Raw genomic sequence first — 16538 nt, 5'->3', positions numbered from 1 at the left:
TATTTATATCGTTTTTACCTCTTGTAACACAGCGACGTCCAAGTGATCTGAGGGCGCCCGCGCTTCCTGCTGTGTGACGTGTGCGCAGACTGGTGCATAGATAGACATATAGATTTCGCCTTGGCCACGCCAGTTCATGAACGAATGCCGTAGCCAAGGTGAAATCTAGTGTATATATCTATGCACCAGTCTCGACAACAGAGTGTCGTTCTTCTGTTGGTGCTGACGTTACATGCTTCTTGCACTGCTGTTTTGATGCGTGAGATCATCGATGTGATTATGACACAGCACCTGCGCGAATCCACAAACTAATTGAAGTTCAGAGACTACTTGGGTGGAACTTGGACAGGGCCAGGGCACACAGGCCACTGTGGCCGTACGATGATTTTTTTTTCACGGGGCATGAAGGCCAAAGTGTAGGGCAACGGCGGCCATGGCCGCGTGGCCGCGGTATAATTCCCACCCTGTCAACAACACACAACTCAAAGAGCGCACGTGAAACACACAGCAGGTCGCCACAGAGCAGCGCCCCGATGCAGCCTATTGGATATACAAAACTTGCCCGACAAAAGCCAGGTCTTTTCCCAATCCTACAGATGTCTTGTTACCTAGACATAATTATACAACATACAAAAAGTAGTCAAAACACATCTAACAAAACATAAATCATTTTTTTTATAACATTAAAGTGCTTATTTTTTAATTAACAAAATGTCAATCTTCATCTTTTGTACAAGATACAATAAAATCTTCATATTTATAACGGACTGTCACCATAAAAACTGTGCTTTGTGTGGTGGTGACAGGAACAAGCATTTTAATCTTTATTTTATTAGTTTATCAACTAATTATGTTAACTCAACTAATTTAATGTATAAGAGCTGGAAAAAACTAATTACTAATTAAATAATGTCAACTAAGTAAATGTATTGATTAAGGCTGCCAAGACTGAAGATTTTTCTAGTCGACTAGTAATCATTAATTTAAGCAATTAGCCGACTAATCGCATGTTAATATTACTTTAATTAGGCTGCTTAAATATATACTGGCTGCATGGAGGAATATGTGTGTATTGGACATGGACATAGTGTCCGTGACGTCACCCGTAGGTTTTTGAAAAGCATTTTTGAAGCCCAAAGTGGGCGGAGCCGACCGTCGCCATCACTCCCGGATAACCGAAAATGGGCAGAGGCGGATTAGCTGAGGTGACGTGACGCTAACAGGCAGCAGACAAACGGCTAGTAGTGACATCAGCGGCAATCCACCTGTCACTCCAGTGGCCACGCCCTTAATTATGCAGAACTTTAAGGCTTCATATAATTTAAACGGATGAGATAAAAAAATTCACCCCCCTCACAGTTGTCATGAAGGGCTATACCAGAACGACTTTTAGTAGCAGGTTGTAAATATATTTTTTTCTGCTGTAAAGTTAGGCATTTTAACATGGGTGTCTATGGGATTGACTCTTTTGGAGCCTGTCTCTAGTGGCCAGTCGATGAATTGCAGTTTAAGTCACTTCCGTGTTGGATTCAAGAGAGAACGGAAGGTTGCCTCTAGTAAGGATTACATAAACAGAAAGTATATGTTTTCGATTAGAATTGGTTTGTTTAAAAGTAGACATTTCAAGCTTTATTTCTATATATGTCTGTAAGGCAAGTATTCGCTGAGTTCCGGTTCAAATTTGTGATCACGCCGGCGCCTCCATGTCATGCAGTAACTTCACTTGGAGATGAACCTAATAATAGCGCACATTTATAAATTAACCTTAGAGTGAGCGGCCATGCCAGACGCCGGATAAGTCCTCTTCATGTTTAACAAATCAAATCACGCAAGAAGAGACGGTCGATCAATATGTTTCCATCTCTCAACCAGTGTTTCAACTGCAGAAAGATACCAATAAAACAGCTTGAGAATAATATCTCACGTATAGCGTTACATTTACCGCAGGCATTTAGTGTCGACGACAGGTTAGTTCGCTAGAGAAATGAACTTTCATAGCATAGAGAAGCATTTCATATTAGCCTATTCATTATATTTACTTAACCTGTTAGTAGTGTCTTGAGTATGTAATGAATGTTTAAATAAATGTATCATAAAAACAAGTTATGACAGCCACTGTGTAAATTATTATATTTCAAAAATGAATTGGAGTAGAAAATTAACTTTATAATTATATTATAAGTAAATGCAAAATCTGCCTTGTGTGCAATACATGTGTTGATCTAAACATAAATAGCAACTGAATTTAATAATTTGGGCTCTGTTGTTAACTGTTGCCTTTAATATTATAGTAATGTGTAATTAAGGGCTCCCTATAGTTTACAGGATTAGCTAAGATTGTTTTTTAATAGAATACAAGTGGATGCTGCACACTGGTGGTGGTTGAGGAGAGATCCCCTGATATGATTGTAAAGCGCTTTGGGTGTACAGTAGTACATATGAAAGCGCTATATAAATGCCTCAGTCTATTCTATTCTATTCTATTCTAGAATTAATTTAAACACATAAACACATTTGTAAAAAAAAAAAAAAAAAGTTTATTAAAAAAAGAAAAAATAAGCAATTTTGTGTTTAGTTTTCTCCCCCATACCGAAACAGCACGTTTGTGTACCGTTACACCCCAAATATATTTTCCCATATTTTGGGGAAAAATAATTAAATTTTTTAAATAAAAGCAAGCAAGTTCATCAAAATTTATTAAAATCCCCAGTTAGCAGTGGCAATATGACTGTGTGTGGTGGCGTTCATGTGCATTTTACTAGTTAATTTTTAAACTAGTTAAAGGTAGGGTAGGTAGGAATTGTCTAAAAAACTTCTTTTCCAAATTTGTTTAAACTTTATTTATATATCAATACATAATTAAAATGTAAGTACTCTGAAAAAGAAAGTATAAAAATCGAGTGTCTGTAGACCTCTCACGACTGTTTTAAAGACAGCTCATTATTTCCATTCACTCCACCCCCTCCATTCTGGGCTCCTTCCAAAGCCACGCCCCCAAAACACATGAACGTGCGACTCCGACCGCTGAGCTGGAAGACGCATTATTTACCTGAGACGAGCGGAGAGGAAGGAGCACAGTGCATGTAGTGACATCATGTCCGAATCACATGTAATAAAAAAATCTAACTTTATCATTATGAATATAAACAAATAAGATGTATTTTAGTACTCACTATCAAGCTAGCATATTGATATTGGTAAAGTTTAAAATATATATTTTTTGATTCGCTAACGAGGTAGTTATATCTATAGGGGAATTATCACCCTACGTCACACGGCGTCACGCAGGTTCTACTGCGCATGTCGGGACCAAAAGACAACAAACGGAAAAAATGTCGTGTTGTGCAGTCGGATGCCAGAATCGTAAATCTGTAAACAGTGGTCTTAAGTTTTACCGAATACCATCAACGCACACTCCTTTTAACGCCAACCGCAGACGTCTTTGGTTACAAGCCATCAGAAGAGCCGACTGGAACGAGGACAAAATTAAAAATGCCCGACTCTGCGGTTCACACTTCATATCAGGTAAGTTAACGGTTTACAGTTACGCTAAATTAGACACAACATCACTCGGTTAATAATGAGTTGTACAACACAGAATAAAGTACAAGTTTGAGGCGAACTTGCTTACTAGCTAACTTACCTTCAATTTGGTTACGTTGTCTTGCTAGTTACTAAGTTAGCCTAAGCTTGGTAGTAAAGTTAGTTCTTGGCTAATACGTTATAGTAAACTCAGGCTAAGTTTACTGTTACACTCTATTGTACTGTCAATCACTAGAATACACTTTTTTTGTGCAGGAGAGGTATCCATGGAATTCAATAGTCCCGACTTTGTCCCTTCTGTCTTTTCATTCTTAACCCAGTGTGAAATAAACAAAGGTGATGCAAAACTTGAGAGGTAAATATCGTCAATTTTGCCTTATTTAGTTGCTAACTGGGATCACATTGCATGCATCAATATGCAAGGAATGTATGGCAAGTAATGTCACATCTTTTTTGTAAATATAATTTGTTAGACCAGATCGTTTTTGTGTCTACTAACCAATTAAACTGTTTTGGACTGATTGTTTGCTCTCATCTTTGATATCAGATTTAAGAGGAAAAGAAAAAGGGATGAACCCACCCACAGACCACCAGACCAAGTTACTGATAAGATTGCATCAGAATCTGCAGGAGCTTGCCTGTCCTCAGATGACTGCAGAATAGAGCCGGTTGCTGGTCCTTGCATTGGTAAGAACTTCTCATATCTGTCTCATAATGGCAGTCTCTAGGCTTGTTCGGCGCTGCACAGACCAATCAGTTTATGACATCAAAGTAATGCAAGAGCGATAAAAAAACCTTTAGGAGCCGTCTACTCTCTAATCACTCTTGTGGTACTTTGATGTCATTCACCGATCGGTTTGTGCAGCGCCGGTTCAATTCAAACAAGCCTATTATTAGGATGAATCAGGTCATTCTGTTTTATATTGTTCAATACAACAGAACTGTGTTGTGAATGAAGTTGAACATTATTCTGTTTAGCACATGCTAAAACATAAGATGAAAACATCTTATCAAATAATTGAGAAAAGCTAAACTAAAACAAGTGACAATGTATCTTTTATAAGTCAATTACAATCTAATCTCTATTTCAGAAGCCACAGTCCCAAAGGTTCTCCATGATGATCTGAAACACAAGTACAGCCAACTTTCTACAGAGTGTGACAACCTGCGTTTGGACATAAAAAAACTGAAATCTGAGAATGAGGAACTAAAGACAACACTCAGAAAAACACAATTTTCCTTTAGCTCTATCAAAAGCAAGGCAGTGCATGTTCTGTTTTTCACAGGTCTGACAAGTGTAATTTTTGAGTGGTTGATTAGCAAACTTAAAGACAGTGTAGAGGTTGTGCGTGGCTCTATGAACCTGGAGGATCATCTACTAGTCGTCTTACTAAAATTAAGATTAGGGCTCAGCAACAAGGATATTGCTTTCAGATTTAATGTTACAGAATGTGACATCTCTAGAATTTTGAGAAGTTGGCTCCCTGCTATGTCTCTGGCTTTAAAGCCTCTCATCAAGTGGCCAAGCAAGCATGCAATATTAAAGAATATGCCAAAATGTTTTAAACCCAAATATAAACGTTGCAGGTGCATTATTGACTGTACAGAAATTTTCATCAACAGACCCACAAATTTAACCTCCAGAGCCCAGACGTACTCGACTTATAAAAGCCACAACACTGTTAAATATTTGGTTGGCATGTCACCTGCAGGAGCCATTACTTTTCTGTCGGCAGGTTGGGGCGGGCGGGTTTCGGATAAACAAATTACATCTGAGTCTGGATTTTATGACCTTCTAGAGCATAATGATGAGATACTAGCAGATCGTGGTTTTACCATTAGAGATGAGCTTGCCACACGTGGTGCCACCCTTAGGATCCCTCACTTTACCAAAGGAAAGAAGCAGCTCTCTGCTCAAGAAGTGGACATATCAAGGCGTTTGTCTAATGTGCGAATACACATTGAAAGAGTTATAGGTAGATGGAAAAATTTTTTAATTCTGACAACTGTTATTCCACTCACACAGGTTGACCTCTTAGATGATATAGTGATTGTGTGTGGAGCATTAACAAACCTTTGTAAATGTATAGTCCCAAGAAGATAGCTTGATTTAGATTCCACTTATTGAAGAGGGTTTTTTTTACATTGTTTTTGTTTTCTATTTACTTGGTTTTTATATGATGTCTTTTTATCGCCCTCTTCATACTGTGTCTTTTTTAAATCAATCAATCAACTCACACAGGTTGACCTCTTAGAGTATATAGTGATTGTGTGTGGACACAAACCTTTGTAAATGTATATTAGTCTCAAGAAGATAGCTTGATTTTGATTAGTTCTTTATGTAACTGTTTATTGTAAATAACATAACTTATTGCACATTTAAGTGTTTTTATGTAAAATATTAGTATTGTATTAAATAATTTGCTTCGAAGTACATTTCATTCTGAGTTGTTATTTTTTGCACTGATCACAATACCAATCCACAAGCTTTCTTCTTACTCTGGCACATGTGTAGTGAAAATGATTCTTGCACTTTGCACAGTCAATCATCATCCCAAAGTCTGGCCTTTGACAGTGTGAGCAGACTGCAGGTGCTTGCATCAGTGGATCCATGGTGTGTGTTAACAGCTCAGGCAAAACTCTGCGTTTAAAGAACACTTCAGCTTTAGGCAGGACTGCTTGCAGCATTTCTTCATCTCTGGTGATGCGGTTGATGGTAATATCTTGCTTTGTCCAAACCACGAAGTCGCAGTACTGGGCGTTGCATACAAACATGTGAAGCTGAACTTGATGGTAGTATTCATGATTTTTCTTTAGTTTAAGTGCTTTGTCTAAGCAGAACTGTGTGTCCTCACTACTTCCTGTCAGACCATCACGGTATTTGTATGGGCACTTAATCTCTACAGTTGCTTTCCCACAGCAGGTACAGTTTGCCATTCCATCCGGCGATGCTCCAAGATGTGGTTTGTCTGGCCGCACAACAAGACCGCATAGCTCCACGTCAAAGTTGTGATGTTGTGCTTTCATTATTTCTGTGTATTTTCTTCTGGCTGTGTCCTCCATATCTCTTCCCCAAAGTACTGCTGGGACATGGGACAACTCATGTTTGTTGTAGTGCATTACCTGTTTTACAAGGTTTGTTTTAGCGCTCTCGGTTACTACAGTACATACACGATGTAGGGTTGTGCTCGTTATCCTTCCAGTTCTGTGTGTGTGCCAGGCCTGAGAGTGGGCCTGATTTTTAGTCGCTAGCTCAAGGTTTACACACTGGTCATTCGTTAACTGCTTCCCCAGATTTTCGAAGGTCTCTTCACACCTCTCTTGTAGTTCATTTTGGCAGAGGCATCTCAGATTGGCATCATACAGAGCTACGAGTGGCTCTGGCAGGTCTCCGGTCTCTGTTTCAGATTCTGATGCGGAGTCTGTGTCACTGAAGTCCATGCTAGTGAGCACAGCTGCATTAGGTGCCAATACTTTCAGGTCTGCAATGTCTTCATCTGTCAGTTCTGAATACACAAAATAAATGTTAGATAACTTATTTTAATACAAACTACAATCAAAGCTGGTTACATGTCATTAATAGTTACATGGCACTGATTATAACTTTAACTTTTTATTAACAAAACTGTTTTTACATTAATTACACTACCGGTCAAAAGTTTGAGAACATCCCCATTTTGTAGTTTTATTGAAATATAAGTAGTTCAAGTCCAGTAAATGATACAAAAGTAAGCAGCAAACTGCCAAAGTTAAAAACAACATTTAGGTCTTAACAGGTTGTTCCAATGTGTTCACAGATTGGGACACCTTATAGAGTAATGTAGAGTAAATGTGTTTTTGCATCAATCATTTACTTCCATTGCTTCAAAATAATCAAAACTCAGAAATAATGTAACACCTTGGAACAACATGTCCTAATACACCCTCAGAAGCTTTATTAGTGCAATATTGCAACTAGTCTTTTTCCATTAATTGCCCTTTTCATTTAAATAAAATAAAACAAATTAATACCTGCTTGTTATATGTACGACCTGATCTTTTCTACATTCAGATTGTGTCTACCTTTTACATTGTTCTTTCTACACTTTACTCTGACTGGCTGCAGTTGGGTGTCTGTCCTCTTAGCCTTTCTGAAGCTGATCTCACTCAGTCTGGCTGGTTTCACCTCTCTCTTGGATGTGTTAATCCACATATTTGTCCCTGATGTACAACACTTCTCCGTCTTTCCCATCCTGACCCACAGCTCAACTTTAAACATAAGTGCAGCTGCATGACTGCAGCATGACCCTAACCTGCACAAAATTGTATAATAGTAACACACTGGTTTACATTGTGCTTTAGGCTATACATAACAACAGTTGTATCTATGATTTCAGCAAATAAGAAGTTACATTTTGTTTGATTGAATTGCTGAGAGTGACTGAAATGGGTAAATAATGAAAATGTAATATAGTAATCTTATTTTGGTTACATACCCAGCCATACAGGTGCAGTTGGCAGTAAGGATACAGTTGTTTGTTTTGTTGACGATAACCCAGGCCTTGTACAATTCCGTCTTCTTACTCTGTCTTTGGCTAGGCAGAACCTCTGTCTTCAGCACAACGAAGTTTTGAACTTGATAATCATGAAATTGTATGTCTTGGACGTGACCACACGAACAAAGTTGTACGCATCAAGCGACTTGTACGCTTTTAACTTCTCCCGGGTATATACACTCGGAGTTTCGATAAGATAATTGTATATCTCTGGCCACTGGATGGCTGGCCATTTCGTTACATCGTTAAACCATTCAGAAGGTTTTATGGCAAACGGATCTGTAAGATGTATCCCACTCACTAACGTTAATTTCATTTTATAACAGTTCTTATCGCTGGGTGACAAACTGTTAAAATACGCGGAGAACATTCCGAAAATTAAATATAAACTCAAATATATATAAAAATTGTATATGAAAATGTATTAAACCGAACTATTAGTATTATAGTATTATTCTTTTCCGTATCCGTGTAATGATCAGCTGTAATGATCAGCTGTTAACGGTCTTTCTGCAACCACGATGCGCGCGCATCCCGGATGTTTACAAACCTATAATTGGTCTATAAGGCAAAGCTAAAAACAGGTTGCATTGATACACGTTTTTCCATTACCATCAGTTACATTGTGATGAAGATGAATTTCGTGTAAGATTCATAACATATATGGTGTTCTGCATGTAGGGGTGGGAGATATTGACAAAAATGAATATCTCGATATTTTTTCCCAATATCTCGATATCGATATTCAGGCGATATTTTTGCCATCCTTCAAAGAAATGTGTGCAAACTGGCAAAGAAGATCCAGTTGGTCTTTTGACTTGCTGCATTTGACCTATTATTGTAGGCTTTAGAAAAATAAAAAACAATAAAGGATCCGAGTTAACTAAACAGAATCTGAGGTAGCCCCTACTTTTTCCACTCACTAAAAAAGAAAAGAAAAACGGAACTAGGTATCTCTTGCAACAGTGATTATTAAATCAAACAACAATATTGTTGATGATCAATTCAAAGTAAAAAAATATATATATATTTTCAAAACGCTATAAATCCATCCATTTTTTTCCCCAAAACGCTATAAATCCATCTTTTTTATTTTTTCAAAAATGTATGGTTTGTCTTTTTAAAAAAGTCTTGCATTTATGAGGAAAAACAATATTACGTGACAGTTCTCCATTATGGACGCGAGCGCTCTGAAAGCGCACTAAAAGACTTTCAAACTTTCACAGAGACCTCAAAACAGAAAGCACAAAGCCTTTCTTTAAAACGAATTTCGTTTTGTTTTAATTGTATCTTAATTTTAATATTTTTTTCATTAACCAATTTCCTGGATTTATTACATAAAAGTAAATATATCAATCACAACATAAGGTGCTTGAACTGGAGATTATATCATCACCTCGCCTCACAGGCCTAAAAAATGTGAAATATATTTACAGAAATCTGGTTCTAAACAAAACCATCCAAAAATAAAATAAAACTATGTAATAAATGTGCATTTCTCCGGTGCGTTCACTACTGCGAAGATCCCGAGTCAATAGCCTATCGTCAATTTCATCTTTGCAGCCGACACAGAAATTAATAAACAATTAAAATGTCTTATTGCAATATTTTACATATTCATAATCATTACTTTTGCTGGTTCTTTGAGGCAGCTTTTTAGGTTTATGGCGTTTTGGAAAAGAGCTCTTCACGTAGGCTACAAACACCGTTTCACCAAGGCACAGCAGCCCTTCAGCACATAAGAAAAAAAAGAGAAAAAGCACGGACTTACTAATTACGAAACTTTGATGTGGTTGAACATGTGAAACAGTCACAAATTCCTCAGCAACTCAAACCTTCTCAGTACGAGTTATGAAGGAAGAGAACAGCATTACAGTTTTCAGCGCGTCCTCCTCTGATTGCGGTGTTGTGACTGGAAAAGTGCGTGCAGAAGCACATGCAAAACGTAGGTTTGTAAAATGTCCTTTTGTCTTCCTTTTTTAGCCTTGTTTGCTGGTAATGTGAATTTTGATTGCTCTTTCTCTGCCATTGTTTTGCTCCTAGGTTCCGTGCCTTTTGAATTCCTCAAATCAAACGTGCGCGCGCAAGTGGGCAGATCCCGTGGCAAAAGGGTGGTTGCTATGGTTGCGAGAGAGAGTGACAGTTGCCTAAGCCAATCCTTTGTTTCGTCCCGAATGGAAATAATGAGCTGTGTTTAACACAGATTAAACGGTCTAGAGTCACGCGATTTTTATACTCTTTTTTTCAGAGTACTTACATTTTAATTATGTATTGATATATATAGAAAGTTTAAACAAATTTGGAAAAAAGTATTTTATAAAATTCCTACCTACCCTGCCTTTAAAGGATAATTCTGGTATTTAGCACTTTGAGTCTCTTTTCTGGTTTGTTTTGGATGAACTAGAGTGGTGGACACAGACATTTTGACTATGGGTCCTGTCTCGACTTTTTGACTCGTTTAGAATCACCTTTGACCGCTTCAGAGTGGCTGGCTATGGCCATGCACAAACATGTCCTTAAAACAACCCTTGACATTCGTTTTCAAAACTGTGCAACTCACCGAGTGGTTAGTAGTGTTTGTTGATAGAAGTTACTAAGTAGCATGAAGTTATTATCTTAACATTAACATTAAAACACTTAAATTTTTTACATGAACTTAATTTTACAATTAGTTCAAATAATATTTTTACTATAGTTTATTTGCATTTATATTTTAGTTCAATTATTCTTTTGTCTGAGTTGCAAGGTGTCAGGTCTGATGATAAAAGCAAATGCATGGGCGACTGGATTTTGCAAATGTTGTCATGGAAATGGCAGGTGAGGGACGAAATAGGGACGTTCGCAAACTGGCCCGGACAAATGTTCTCAGAACGTCCTCAGCGAACATTACAAATTGGACCAAATGCGGACCTAAGGGGACGTGTGAAAAGTCCGGGGGACGTCCCCTTGTTAGCTGGGAATATGGCACTAATGGGTCTGCAGCCATCAAAATTCATTATTTGCATTTGTCAGGGATGTGATTTTTCCGGTTCTGCAACAGGGCCACACCGGGCGGCACATCACCATGGTTACAGATGGCAAAGAGATTTTTCCTTCCTTTCCAAGTATCAACAAGGACGTATTTGCGTTCAGCTTGTTCACCTGCTCAATTGACCGTTCGCAAAGACCCGCCCCCCTTAGTTACTGTCGCTATGTCCGACAAGCTACGCCGTTCTCACGCCACACCATGTTCTCACGCAGTGAAAAATACATTGCGGAGAAGAGAGGAGACTGACAACACGCTGACAGACAGGACAGACCAGGTTACTTTTCGGTTACATTTGATATTAAACATATTAAACAAAGTCTCACCTTTCAAATTTGGTCATTTTTTAAAAGAAATTTAAACAATAAATAGGCCCTACCGTTTTGTGGCTCTTTAATGTCTCTAGTTAATGTCTCGGCCTCTAGTTCATAAACCATAGCTGTCAACCCTCCCGTTTTTTCCGGGTTTCTCACGTATTTTAACTCTTTTCCTGCTGTCTTCCCGTTTTAGTATTTTCCCTTAAAATATCCCGTATTTTTAAAAGTCTTAAAAACGGCCAGATTTTCATCCTAGGTCTTAAATTTCATTTAGTCAGGTGACAGATCTAAAAAAGTGTTTACCCTCGTTCATTTCCAGAAACGCTGGCCGCAGAAAGTTGTTACAAAGTAGCAAAAAGTATGGAGTTGTAGCCTACAAAGCGGAGCGCTAGATCAGGGGTCTCCAACTCGTCGCTCGCGTGCTACCAGTCGCTCGTGGCTTGATATGAGCTAGCTCGCCAGAGGCCGTTCACATATCGCGTCTTTTGCGTCTCAAGTTTGTTCAAATGTAGGCGCGCGGCAAGAGCTCATAATTGAAGCGACGCGCAATTTTTTTTACCAGGCGCAACAAGATGAAAAAAATCTACACTTTTCAGAATGCCGCAAACGCACCGCAGGTCATGTGACAGGAACCAACCAATCACCCATTTCCATAACAACATTGAAAGCACAGTCAACATGAAGGATGGGGGTGCACCCAAACACTACTAATAAATATAAGCTATAATGTGTAAATGTCAGTAATTTATCTTTTTTGACTTTTTATAAAAAAATATTTAAAGGCTGAAATATGAGGTTTATCTTTGAATAAAACCTTTTTTGTCAAAACTTTATTTGAATTTGTACATGTTAGTAGATAACATGTTGCAAGACACTCTTCTAAAATCTGGCCATCATTTTTAATGGTATTTTAATGTTTACGTAAACAAAAAGTGCACATTGATGCTAATCAATTAGTTTTTTGCTGTTTTTCGACATAAAACTTGTTGAATTGACTTCATTCTGTAGTATTAGTACTTTTTGAACAGGATTCTGTGATAACCGTGATCATTTTGGTCATTTTAATCATCTTATCATTTCCTCTAGTTATGATCAACTAAAACAACAATCAACAATAACTGTGTTTTTACAGTATAATATGCAAAAGTACAATTTTCTATTAAAAAAATATCTACCTCTCCCTCTGTCTCACACACACACATCAGATAATCCTAGATAGATAGAAAGATAGATAGATAGATACATAATGATCCCGAGGTAGCTATCTATCTAACTTGGATAATGCGTCGTCACGTGTAGGGTCTTAAATTTGAATCTTTATGGTCTTAAAATGTCTTAAAAAGGTCTTAAATTTGACTTACTGAAACCTGCAGAAACCCTGAATGTTTACTTTGTTAATAAATAAAGCTCTTTAAACATATCCATTGGTCTGTAATATATATTGTGTAGTTATAAACTCTTTAGACTGTTAATGATTAGTGCTTTTTTTAAAAAGTTTTTGGGTAAGAATCGTGTAAAAAAATCTCCCTTATTTTCAATGTTCAATGTTGACAGCTATGTCATAAACGCCAGAGGAGAACTGGCCCCCGACTGAGCCTGGGTTCTCCCAAGGTTTTTTTTCTCCATTGGGTCACCTGATGGAGTTTTAGGACACCATTAGGTCACTTGATGGAGTTTTTCGGTTCCTTGCCACTGTTGCCTTTGGCTTGCTCAGTTGGGGATATTCTGGGGATATCTAATTTGATTTTATCAATAAATTCCACTAGAAACAAACCTTGTTGTATTATTTTAATTTAATACTGTGAAGCTGCTTTGATACAATCTGTATTGTGAAAAGCGCTATACAAATATACTTGACTTGACTTGACTTGACTTAATGTGTCGTGACAGATCGCTGTAGAGCATCAGTTAAAGATGCTCGTGAACCGATCATCTCTTCCTTCTAGTTAATTTATAGCCTCAAATAAACATGAACAAACATAAGAAGGAATGTTGTTTTAACCACGGAAAGGCGTCAGTACACTCCGTTTTTCAAGTTCAAATCCTCCCATGTTAATCTACTAACTCTCCTTGACTGCTTTGTCGGACAAAATGGCGGATGGCGAAGTATGATTGGTCAGATCACCTGTCAATTAAGCTCCCTGCGAAGGGTCAATTTCACTGCTGCGCAGTGTGTACCTCAGTCGCTCGTGACAAGAACATTGCCAGATCGGATGATCTGGGTATGTATTATTGCTTGTGTCTATATATAACCTATAAGTTACTAATTTGACTTTGTTGTCGATTGATTAGATCAGGGATGTCCAATCCTGCTCCTGGAGGGCCACTGTCCTGCAGAGTTTAGCTCCAACCCCAATTAAACACACCTGAACCAGATAATCAAGGTAATCAAGGATAATCAAGGCATTCTAGAAACTTCCAGGTAGGTGTGTTGAGGCAGGCTAGAGCTAAACTCTGCAGGACAGTGGCCCTCCAGGACTGAGTTTGGACACCCCTGGATTAGATGATCGATTTTGATTGATTTTCCACTATGGCAGGATGTTTAAGCTGCATTAACATTAACTTACTTGTATGCTAGCTATATAATAATAAGATAGCTAAGTTAGCTACTACTAGCCACCCTTAAAACTTTGCTGTATGAATCGTTGTATGATGTATGAGTCGTTTTCAAGGTTTTGGCAACTTATAAATTAATCTCTTGTGAATGGTTGTGACAGGGTTTTTATGTAAAGGCGTTTCAGACGGCTTGGATCCGCGGGGTCGCTCTGTCAATAGACAAAGACTGATCTGAGTTTCCTGAATAATATAACTGTTTCTTTAACAGTTAGGCCACCAGGTCTTAAACAGGCGACAACCTTTACTGCTGTCTCTTATTCATTAAAAATAATCTAATAACTTTAAGGTTAGGCTACACAGCTAGAGCAGCACTCTTTAAAGGGATAGTTCACCCAAAAATGAAAATTCTGTCAGTAATTACTCACCCTCATGTTGTTCCAACCCCGTAAGACCTTCGTTCATCTTCGGAACACAAATTAAGATATTTTTGATTAAATCTGAAGGCTGTCTCACTCCTCCATAGGCTTCTAAGGGATTGGAACTTGCCGGCCCAGAAAAGTTATTAAAGAGATCGTTAATATAGTCCAAGTGACTACAGTGGCTCAATCTTAAGTTTATCAAGCGACGAGAATACTTTTTGTGCGAAAAAACAACAAAAATAAAGACTTTATTCCACTATTCATTTCCTTCTCTCTGGGCCTCGAGTCTTTTCACGTAGTGTTTTAGCGCAGCACGTCTGTGTTGCACGCCACACGCATCACACACATGACCAGCATCGGCCAATAGTGAGCCTACGTGGTGACGTGCAACACAGACGCGCTGCGCTATTACACTACGTGAAAAGCTGTTAATGTACAGCTGTGCAGAAATGTAAAACTATCGAGCCAAAGGTACAGAGCTCTGCTCAGAGATAAAGAAGAACTGAACAAAAGGCCTTATCACTCTGAGAAGCCATGCAACGGCCGGCAAGAAAATGGCAAAAGATGCCATCGTGGCAGCAGCTGTGAGTGCCAGGCGCAAATTCCAAAAGAAACATGTAGGAGCTCTAAAAAAGCTTGCTACAAAGGCTAAAGAGTCATACAAAAATTGAGGCCTTCTTTTGACATGAAAATTTGCATGTTGCACATTTAGCTGTTAAAGTTGTGTAAAACAAAAATAAGTTAAAATATATTTTTTTGTCATGGTTGTTGTTATAGAGAGAGGTGGTGATGGAGCAGTGGACAAAACACTTGCTTTGATTCCCACTGATACACATCCACCAAATAAGTTTGGTTTAAAAACAAATGTAAAAAGATATATTTTATTTTTTAAATTCAAATAAGTTGTTGTCATGTGTCATAAAAAGTTGGATGTTGCACATTTAGCAGTATAGGTTTGGTAAAAATATATTATTTTTTAAAATTCAAATAAGTTATTGTCATTGTTGTTATAATTATTATTACTACTATTATTATAGAATGGTGTTGATGGCGCAGTGGATTAGACACTTGGCTTTGATTTCAACTGTGACACATCCACCAAATAAGTAGTCATTTGTCATACTGTACAAAAAAAGTTGCATGTTGCACATCTAGCTGTAAAATAAATTAAAATGTATTTTTTTGTTCAAATAAGTTGTTATGGGTCCTGCTTTACTATCCATATAGATTCGCCACCAGTTTGATCGGCGTGTGTGGGGGGGTCTCAGTATATTTTACTGCTTTTTTGTCCTTAGCCAATCACATGCCTGATTTGTAAAAAAGTAGAAATAGTTTTTACTAGCCTACTTTCGTTTTTGAGCTCCTAACGCGCCTACACTAACACACTTCTCAACAATACAAAACACGTTACAAGCAGATCACAGTACAGTCACTTGCATTTCACAAGATTATTTTACCATAGGAATGTTTCATGATGTGATGTATTTTGTATGTGTATGATGTATGTGATGTGATCTCATTTAAATAACTTCCAGTGCTAGTTTTGACAGTATGTGTGTTTAGGCACACTTGGTATGTTTATGCAGTGTTGTGCCTGAACGCGTTCATTGAACGATAGTTCATGAACTCGTTCATATTTTGGGCGAACGTGAACTGAACATACTGTGTTACTGCCTGATGAACGATACTGTGAACTCGTTCATTCTGGTGTCTGTGAATGGCACACTCTCTCAGTGGCGGTTCTAGAGGGGGGCCAGAGGGGGGCCAGGGGGGGCCAGTGCCCCTGTGACAACAAGCTTGGACCCCCTTGTGGCCCCCCTAAATGTGGAGTGTGAAATAATTTTTACAAAACTGTTTTTTGCTATCTTTGTTTTTCACATCCATTATTAGACAGTGGCAACGCAGAACAAATTTAACCCACACATTTTCTAGAGAGAGCTTAAATCGGATCTGCAGGGTTTTTTTTTTCTATTCAGAAGTTGGTGGACGTTTTGCGCAAATATTACAGTTCAAGCAAAGAAGGAAATATGGTGCGTAAAATATGTTGTATTTTTATTAAATGCATTACAGAAGTGTAACGTTAAACTCGTTTTCCCTCCTCTGCGGCTGTCAATCATTCTCCATTCAGTATTCAAACAGCGCG

The 16538-nt window shown here is 38.1% G+C and overlaps 3 protein-coding genes across 4 annotated transcripts in view; 2 read left to right on the top strand and 1 right to left on the bottom strand.

Moving 5' to 3' along the window:
- Nucleotides 1–16538, top strand: part of cldn31 (claudin 31) — a 239388-nt gene that overhangs the window by 146578 nt on the left and 76272 nt on the right. The gene's annotated exons all lie outside the window — the stretch shown is intronic.
- LOC311285923 (GTPase IMAP family member 9-like) overlaps nt 1–16538 on the bottom strand; it is a 29350-nt gene that overhangs the window by 10602 nt on the left and 2210 nt on the right. The gene's annotated exons all lie outside the window — the stretch shown is intronic.
- LOC311285914 (uncharacterized protein) lies at nt 3253–5647 on the top strand (the record flags this gene model as incomplete). Of its 2 annotated transcripts, none has more annotated exons than XM_084401791.1 (4): nt 3253–3525; nt 3799–3898; nt 4091–4230; nt 4638–5647. In XM_084401791.1, exons 1-4 carry the CDS (start codon nt 3333–3335, stop codon nt 5645–5647), a joined length of 1443 nt encoding a protein of 480 aa, XP_084257917.1. In that variant the 5' UTR covers nt 3253–3332. The 2 variants fall into 2 exon arrangements, with proteins under 2 accessions (XP_084257917.1, XP_084257916.1); XM_084401790.1 differs by having other exon boundaries at nt 4635–5647.

The sequence above is a fragment of the Rutilus rutilus genome, assembly GCF_951802725.1.
Source record: "Rutilus rutilus genome assembly, chromosome: 2".
Taxonomy (NCBI): domain Eukaryota; kingdom Metazoa; phylum Chordata; class Actinopteri; order Cypriniformes; family Leuciscidae; genus Rutilus; species Rutilus rutilus.
The sequence above is the reverse complement of the archived record's forward strand: the minus strand, read 5'-3'. Positions and strand labels throughout refer to the sequence as shown.